At 26.5% G+C, this 9,531-nt stretch overlaps 1 protein-coding gene across 1 annotated transcript; it reads right to left on the minus strand.

The window, feature by feature from the left end:
* Window positions 1–90: 90 nt before the first annotated feature.
* Window positions 91–2,538, minus strand: LOC123300588. Its single transcript, XM_044883179.1, has 7 exons — window positions 2,429–2,538; window positions 2,248–2,362; window positions 2,061–2,177; window positions 1,860–1,995; window positions 1,414–1,721; window positions 727–987; window positions 91–308 (listed from the first exon to the last, which is right to left on the minus strand). The coding sequence occupies exons 1-7, from the start codon at window positions 2,528–2,530 to the stop codon at window positions 91–93; spliced, it is 1,257 nt and encodes a 418-aa protein (XP_044739114.1). The 5' UTR covers window positions 2,531–2,538.
* Window positions 2,539–9,531: the final 6,993 nt, after the last annotated feature.

Raw genomic sequence — 9,531 nt, forward strand, 5'->3', positions numbered from 1 at the left:
TAATTAAATTGTTTTGAGTAAACAAAAATGATATTAGTTTAATTATATATTTTTTTTTTTAAATTGTAAATAGAAAATCATAGAAATTTATTATTCTGTACATTTTTTTGTAGTCTTACTGTAACACGATAATTTGTTAATATTCGATTGAACGACTTCTTTTTCTATTTGATTACCATTTCCATCCACACAATAACACTGGTCCAAACGACATTGTATTTGATAATAATTTCCATTTTCACAGCATTGTGGTTGACGATGTGATCCTTTGTTCTGGTGTTCCAAAATATATTCAGATCGAGCACAATCTATTAAAAAAAATCGTAAGCAGAGCTCCTATCACTTAACTCATGTTTTCCCCACATTATATATTTTTTGTTAAAAGATGTTTTAAATTGAATTGGGATTTTCCATTCTTTTTCTAGTTTTTGAAAAAATGAAATATCTACATAAAAGAGTTGACACTTTTAAAAGACACACCCTTATCACAAACCCAGCCTACATATAGATTTCCAACCCTAACGCAACCAAAATATCAATTTTTAACTCTTTATCTCATTTTGGGGAAGCTGTACAAAAGTTCAAAGCCATGAAAACATCGATAAAAGTGGGGTTTCACTTGAGAATCTACTCCAAATAGCTGAATTCAGCCAACGTTTTATAGCATCGAATATTTGCTTCATTCTAGCTCAATAGTTTCAATAAAAATTATCAATGAACACTTACTACAATCCATGGTCTTGGCTAATTCTGACGAAACATCAACAGCATATTCTTTGAGTTGAACACCAAGTGGATCTGCACAATATTTTATAGTCGAATTTTCTTGTACTTGATGATAAGAACCGTCTGGATGACATTTTGGTAAATTTTCTTGTAAACGAATTATATCATTTTCTTTTAACGTTAATGTTTCATTACGAATTTGTTCATATTCAATTTGACATGGTTTTAAAAATTGACTTTCTGTATGAATTTCTTCATTAACTAAAAATAAAAACAGCTCATTTTAAGAGGGAATACAAATACAGTATTTTAATATGGAGATGTCTTCAGGGTCAAAGAAGAACAAATTTACCCTCTCTCTAACAGTACTGTTAGAAATACAGTAAATTTTTTTGAAAACTGGAGATATAGGAAAAAAATATTTCTCATAAAAATACCTTTGAAGTGAACAATTTTCGGGACTATGATTCTATGAACTTTTTGTAATGTTTTGGTGTCAAGAATAAAACTGCAGTGATGGTTACTTATTAAAAATTTTTCTGTATATGCAGGGTTAATTAATTGTGTAAGTGGCCTTTGTTATAGACCGATGTGTCCAATAAACGAAGGTAAAACCATATTATGATTAAAATTTCTATTTGCGAATAGAAGGTTGGCAAAATTTGATAATTTTTCAAATATACTTACAACACCACAAAGTCTCATTATTAATATTTGAAACATTTACAAGTTTCTTAAACCAATCGTCATCCGATGGAATCCCTGTTTTTTCATCCGTACAAAGACATCCTTCATTGTTGATACATTGTAACGGATCATAATTACCATTTGGAAGACAACGTATAGTAGGATTTTCAAATTTTAATGAATTTGGTATTAAGTTATTGGCAATATCAACTTTTCGCGAACAATCACAATATGTATCCCTTTCCACACTGGACTTGAATTCCATAGTACCAAATATACGGTCTCCTTTTTTATTTTGACAGTAACATCTGAGAAGATAATTATTCCTTGGACTTTATGTATAGGTATATGAGCGATTCTTAATTAAGGATTAATTATTAAGAATAATTGAATAATTTAAGAAAAATTTTGATCGTGTTGTTTTGAGAATAAGTTTTTGAACTTACGTTTGTTCTGGAATACACCATACTGGTTCAAAATCACCATTTCGATCACATTTAGGACGAGCTTCCATTATTCCCAATGTACCATCTAAACGTTTTTTATCCCATTCGGCTTGTTTCTCTGTACATTCTGTTACAACTAAAATTAATAATTTCATATTAATATAACAATTTTAAAGTAAAATATAATACTATAAAGCTTACTTTTGGCACATTTTCCTTCGCCTTCTTGTAATGTTCCTTTGCAATATAATCCATCACCACAAATACTATATGGTCTTGGAGAACTTGGTGTCCCAATCAAACATTGTTCGCCTTCGTCTTTGTGAATAGAAAAACATTTTTTTAAATAAAATACTTAGTTTTACTATAGGTTGAAAATTATAATTACCCAATTTGATTAAATAATAATCACAGCAATTACATGGTGTTGGTGAAAGTAATTCAAGTTTGTGATCATCATCTGTTTTTTCTAATTTTGGGCATTCATCATTTTCTATGTAGTTCTTTAATGAAAATTAAGATTGTTAATTTAGAAGTGCACTTTTCTAATACTTAAATGATGTTGTTACCTTGCAGTAATTAACGGGACATTCGTAACTTTCTCCATAAATTTTATTAATTATAGTAAAAAAGAAATAAATAAATGTTATAATATTAGCCATATTTCTCATATTCGATAAATATATTTTGATTCATTATTGCTTTGGCATTATGAGTTTTATTGATAAGATAATGTTCAAATAATGATTAGATATATAATTATTCGTTACAATATGAAAATCAATTGTCAATTGAGTACAAAAACAAGTTTCATACAAATAAGTTGAAAAACTAGGCTTCTGTTTTTCGAAATACCGCCTCATGATCCAAAAATGCTTTCTTATAAAGCCCCATTTAGTATCTAGTACTGTTGACTGAAAGTTTTAGATTAGAAAGATAAAGATTTAATCAAGTGATTTCAATTTGAAAGATGAAATGATTTCATATAGAGATTTCATATTAACTATAATATTTCAGTTTTAATAATAATACCTTAACGAACTATTCTTTATTAATTATTTTCAGATCAATTTTTAGAGGATTTACTATGATAAGTTTGGCTAAAATACGTTTTGAATCTTGTTTCTAACGGTTACAGTTTCCAAAAAGATTCTTTGTTCACTTTGGATTTACTCTCCATAGAGCCAATATGTTCCTTTTTTTCTGAAATATGCTCGATAAACATGACATCCTAAGCCACACAAAAAACTAATGAAATTGATAGCACATTTCTTGCGTCTCCTACTTTATTTACTTCCACTTTTTTAATACGTCCTCTTGTTATGAGAAGAGTGAGGTTGCTGTTATCACTAATCTAAAATGTGAAAGAATCAATAAGCATGGCCTTTTTAAAGATTTAATACCGGATAAACAACAACTGAAAGTAAAACAGGTTAATATCAAAATGTAGAGGCAAGATGCTAATTACTACCAAACTTCTGGTAGGGTGATGGGGTAATATTAGATAGGATCTGAGAGAATCATGAGTATCGATGTTTTTGACTAAAGATATAATTTTTTTAAATGTGGTTACAGGATTGTCGGGATTAAATAGATTCAATAGGACAAAACATGAATTTGGATGGAGTCTTTAGAATCAAATAAAAATGAATTTATTTTAATATTTTATAATTTTGGTATAATATACAGTATAATTAACTGAATTTTATCTACACAATAGTTTTTTTGTTTGTTTTTGTTTTTTTTTTTTGCTTTTCTTTTAATTACAGGAAAAAAATTAATCATAATTATTATAATAATACACTATTAATAACATTTGCAGTAGTGTTTTTATATTTTAATTTTTTATTTTTATTTTTAACTTTCGTAACTGAAATCTTCAAAATGAACTTGTTTTAGACGAAGCAAATACAGAAATTTCAATGCTAATAATAATTATAATTACACATCACATTTAGTAATAAATATTTTTAATGTGCTCTATTATTAGAAATTTTATTTTTTTCATTTATGAAAAAATACACTCACGCGACAAAGACAAATATTACAGTCAAACGTTGCAACAAATTTTTTTTAGCAAATTTTATGAATGAACTTTTGTTTCATATTCAATTTGTTTCTTAATTCTATTGTATTGTCCCCTTTTTTAATCGAAAGAAATTTATTTGGATAACACAACCTTAGAAGATTTGAGAAACATTGAACTTTTATCCTTTTCAAAAACACCACATGATTAATTGTTCTTAATAAGTATAAGTAATTTCTTCTTATTAAGGTTCGTTATTTTTAAAACCGAATTGGCGAGTTTAGCTTTTTAAATATTGTGACTATCAAAGTATGGGATAGACTAGATTCGAATTAGAAGTTTATTCTGCGACAGGTTTGATCTACCATTGAAAGGCGCTAAAAGAATCCCAGAGTCCAGAAATGGAGACATTTTATTAATTTAATTTGTTTGGAGATCATCTCATGTCAAAAGATAGTGTCTATTCAGATGCTTTCGAATTTACACAGAAAGTGAGTTCAGAATTCCACCTCTTCATGGAAAAATTTGCAGAGATCGTTTCCTGTGATATTTATATTTAAATATATTTACTGAGTTTGCAGTGGCCAACCTAAATTATGACTTTCATAGAAATATATAAAAATTATTTTTGGAAAATGACAGTCTCAATCTAAAAAGGGGTGTTTTTTACAGAATTTTTTAGTGACGACCGAAATTTGATACCTTCCTAGCTAATTTTGGTTTGGCTTTCCATCATTAATGTACTTAGATATTCCAGAAACTAATAATTTATTAGAAAATCACGATTGTGTTTTTTTTTTTTTTTTGGGAAACTCCACCTCAAATTCCTTTCAACAGAATATGAAACACGATTTCATCCAAACATTTTAAATAGAGAAACATTTTAAAGAATTTAAAGACATTGAAAAGACACATTTTTCAATAATTTTAAGACATTTATCGTAAATGAATTTTAAACACATTGAATGAAATAATTTTCTTTTATAGAATAAGTAGAGCAATCAGCAGCGTAGGAAAATATTAATATTTATTTTATTTTTTCAATTATTAACTTTCCATTTGTTTTTAAATATTTTTATCTTACCTGATGGAATAACATTTTTTATAATTATTATTTTTTAATTTTATTTCATTTATTATTTTTAAAATGCGACAACATTTTTTTTTTTACAAAAAATATATCTTGAAATTTTATTAAATTTGCCTGGCGTATATTAAAAAAAAAATAAAACGTTAAATAAATATAAAAAAATATTTTGACGTTATTTTTATACTGGCTTCGTTCGTAGCCTAGAGAAATATTTTTAGATAATGTTTATTGATGCGAGAATACGCTTTTATTGCATTATTTTGTTTTATTAAAATTTATTTTCTCACGACATCCAGAGTATATATTATAGTTGCGATTTTTTTCATAGATACAATATATTTGAGGCATTTTAGAGCGTATTTTTAGTAATGAGACAACAATATAGTTTTGTTTTATTAATAAACTAGTCGTTATCGCGACTTCAACCGAGTGGAAGATATTCTCATATGTTTGAGATAATTTCTTACTGTTAAAAGGTTTATTGATACTTTTTGCATATTGGTTTATTGAATATTGATCAGAAAAATATTTTCTCTTTATTACAAAATGAGAAAACCGTTCATGAGCAATACTCTAGTCTTGTAAAAATTTGGAGAAAACACGTGATGCATGTTAAATAAAACATTTTTTATTCCACGTTATTTTTAACAATTTACTAATAAAACAAAGTATATTTACTCGTTGTGAATATTTATAAGGAAATAGTTTTTGTAAATCGCAATAAATTTTTTTTTAAATAATGTTATTATAATTTAATATTTTATTTTTTCACATAAATAATTTGTCTTTAGAAATATTTTTTTTCTCTTAGGTTATATTATTATTTTCATTTATTTAAATATCAACAAAGGTTAATTTTATAACAACGATTAAATATTTTTTATAATACTTATTATTTAGCGGCGTTTATTATTATCATACCTTTTTCCAATTATTCTTGAATACAAATTTCCATAAATTAAAACAAATTATAAAATATCTTGTCAAGTTATTTTTCGTATTTTATTTTCTTTGTTCAATTTGAACCTCTCAATTTTTGAATTTAAATTTGTTTTATATTCGTAAAATTAAAAAATTTAAATAGCTGGTATTTTAAGCTGGGAGTTGCAACCTCACCAACTGGAGATAGTAATTAAAACAGAAGCTGGTCAGTTTTGAGTAGTTTCAATTTACTCTATCCGATTACTTACCATTTAGATATCTAGCATGCGAAGTGGCTAAGTTTCATACTTTCATTTGTATAATAAAGGTGGCGCAAAGTGAACGATTTAGATTTACCATTTTTCAATATTGTTTCTAAATTTTATTTGGTATTTTGTAAGTAATTTTTCCTTTAAAGTTATAAAATGTAAAAAGTGTATGTTATTAAGCCAAGAACTATTTTCAAATAGAAAATTAACAATTGCATTCAATTTGAGGCCATAAAACCAAAAATTTTGCGAAGAACCTTAACAACAATTTATTGAATTTAAAAGAAATTAATAAGTTCTAATGGACTCAAATCGTGGCTTTTAATTTGCGCCAGTATGTATCATTAATCAAATTAAATATATTATAAATCAAACATAAAGTTTCATTATTTTTTAATTTAACGATGTTTTATTCCGAGAAAATTCAATAGTTTTTCTTGAAATTCCAGTATCAAAAATATTGGATAAAGGTATATATATATAGGATAGGACATTTATTTTGACTTCAATGAATGTTTCTGAAGTAAATTGACTTAACCTGAAATATAGTTGATAAGATAAACCTCCACACTTTGCATTAAGATAAATAAAATTTCAAATAAAAGATGACTGATTTTATTCACTTTACAAAACAAATGATGTAAGAGGTAAAGAAATTGAATGGACCATAAAATTTGAACTCAATATACATTTCATTTGAGACAAAAACATCGGAATAAACATAAATGTCTTGTCCTTTATATTATCATTTTTAAATGTTTCATTTTTAACTAATAATAAAAATATTTCGAATTTGTTTCTATCATAAGACTTGGTTTTTTTTAGGTTTAATGTTTTTTTTTTTCATAATATGTACAAAACAAAGAGGTAAAAATTAAAAAATACATAACATTCATTATAGTTCCCATCTTTTTCTAATGATTCCAATCTCATATAATAGGCCTACAAAAATTTAAAATGTTCAAATATATAATTACATAACCAGGAAGGAACTTTATACACTTTGGTATAACCGGACAACCATGTAACCGATCGTTGGTGATGTTTTCATTGAAAAAAGATGGGAAAAATTTCATAAATAAACTATTTTAAAACATAATTAAAAAATATTCTTTGTAGTTTGTTATAGCACATTAATTTACTCAGGGCTGCCACATTTTACTTAAATGTAAAATTTACTAAATTTTAAAATAATACAAATACTTAACCGATTTCAAAAAAGTAGTTGATGCCTTTTGTGTCATATATCAGTACGCTGTTATTAAGTCTATTCCAATTTTCGACACAGGGACATTGAAATAGCCAAAATAATATAGACACAGTGATACTTAACGAAGATGAATTTAAAGTTTCTCACCATTTTGAATTTTTTTAACACTTTGTATTTTCTGGGTACTTATTTTTTATAGTCAAATCATTTTTTCACACTGAGACGACTGACTGTGTGTAATAAACTACAAATCCGATCAAAATTCCAGCGAATTTTACGCTTAATAGTTAAAACTAAATTTCGATTTTGCCCTAATTTCCTAGATCAATTTTTGTATTATATAAATACGTATTTCGACTACTATGTAATCATCATCAGTATGAATTAGCTAATCGTAAGTACTTTTATAAATAGTGTATGTTACTCGTTGCTAATATGGTGACGGTCTGCACGGCATATTTTTAATAAATATATTTTCACTGTATTTTTTTATTTTTTTTAAATCGGTTATTTTATGGTTAAAATAAACGAAAATACTTAAAATTTCTATGGTTGAGTAAATGTTTGTATGCTAACGGCAGAAATACACAGCTTATTTGACATACACTCTTTTAAAGAATATTATTCTAAATGAGCAATATTAACAGCGCGTTTAGCAAAATCAACTACCAGTTCGTTTCAAAAATTATGGACGAGCCCATTAACTATCATATTCCGAAAAAAAACAACTTACAACGATACCAATTTTTAAACAAACTACGTAGTTATATCTTAATAATATTGTCTGCACAATAGGCCTTAATTAAAAAATAAAAATTTATTACTTTTTGTCCAAATATTCGATTAGAGATCGATAAGACGAGATAACACATCAGATTGTTTTATTATAATCGTTTTTTATTTAAACTTCTTGGTGTAATCAAATTAAATTTAAGAAGGGAAAAATGCATTCAACAACGATTTTTAATTTTCATACAACGTACATTTTTTTCTTCTTATCATTAATAATAGTTCATAAAAATATACACATAATTTTTTTTCACGTGCGATTATCTTATATTGTCCTTAATTTTTTATACTGTAAATAGGGATAATTGTTTTTTTCATCATTTTTATTTATTTCCAAATTATTGAAAGGAATATTTTTCTAAAAGCACACTCAAAAAATACTAGTTAAACAAAATTTTTGCAGGCACCTTTGTTTAGGTAATAAACAGGTAAACAATTTTTTGAAAATACTAGCCATCGTTGCGAGAGGTCAAAGGTCACAAAAAAACAAACATAAAACAATTTTTCTCTTATATGTTGGTTGCCATGATTCCACGACTCAAGTTAGCTTAACCCACCGTTAATGCGTTATTTTGCACCAATAGATATAACAAAAAAATTGTACCCGTTTGTTTCCTAATTAAATGGCGTCAGTGGGTCAAAGATTTGAATTTATCAATATGACACAACTTGTCAGGTATACAGTAATTAATTTATCGAAGAAAACATTTTATGATTGCCTTTATTTCATAATGGACCTACGAATTAACCTCCAGAAAAAAAAGATCGTGGCGTAAATAATTCCTGTCAGTCTACGTCATAAACCTGGGGTGATTGATGACGTATAGTTTTTATCTTCCATATACATTAGCATGGCTTTTATGTGTTATCCCTCTGATACTGCATCCCTTAGCATCTGCATCCTTCTCCTTTTCTATAGAGAACTTGGTTTTTTAACCTTTGTATAGCACCTATTGACCTTCAACTTAAGGGAACTAGGATGTATGTATGCAAAAATATGCTTCCTATTTTATAATTTAATGGTAGCGGTACGATTGAATGGATACCTCTTTATTATCATAAAAATGAAGGTGTACTCAAAAATTCAGCTAATTTTTATAGCATACTGGTTGTTTGTATTGTACGAAAATTGGAAATCTTCATCTATAAATAATAATTTAGAAATACCCTGTTTATGATTTTTGTTATTTAAAATATACAGTGAGGTTACGTTAAAAGCTTATTGTACTAAAACTTTTGTTTATAATTTCGTTTCTTTGCTTGCTAAATATCTTAAAGTCACTATTATTATGAAATAAAACAAAATTTAGCGAAATATTTGTTTCAATAACTTGAAAATTGCGGGGTATATCAATTTTGGAAAGCAG

The sequence above is a fragment of the Chrysoperla carnea genome, chromosome 5, assembly GCF_905475395.1.
Source record: "Chrysoperla carnea chromosome 5, inChrCarn1.1, whole genome shotgun sequence".
Taxonomy (NCBI): Eukaryota; Metazoa; Arthropoda; class Insecta; order Neuroptera; family Chrysopidae; genus Chrysoperla; species Chrysoperla carnea.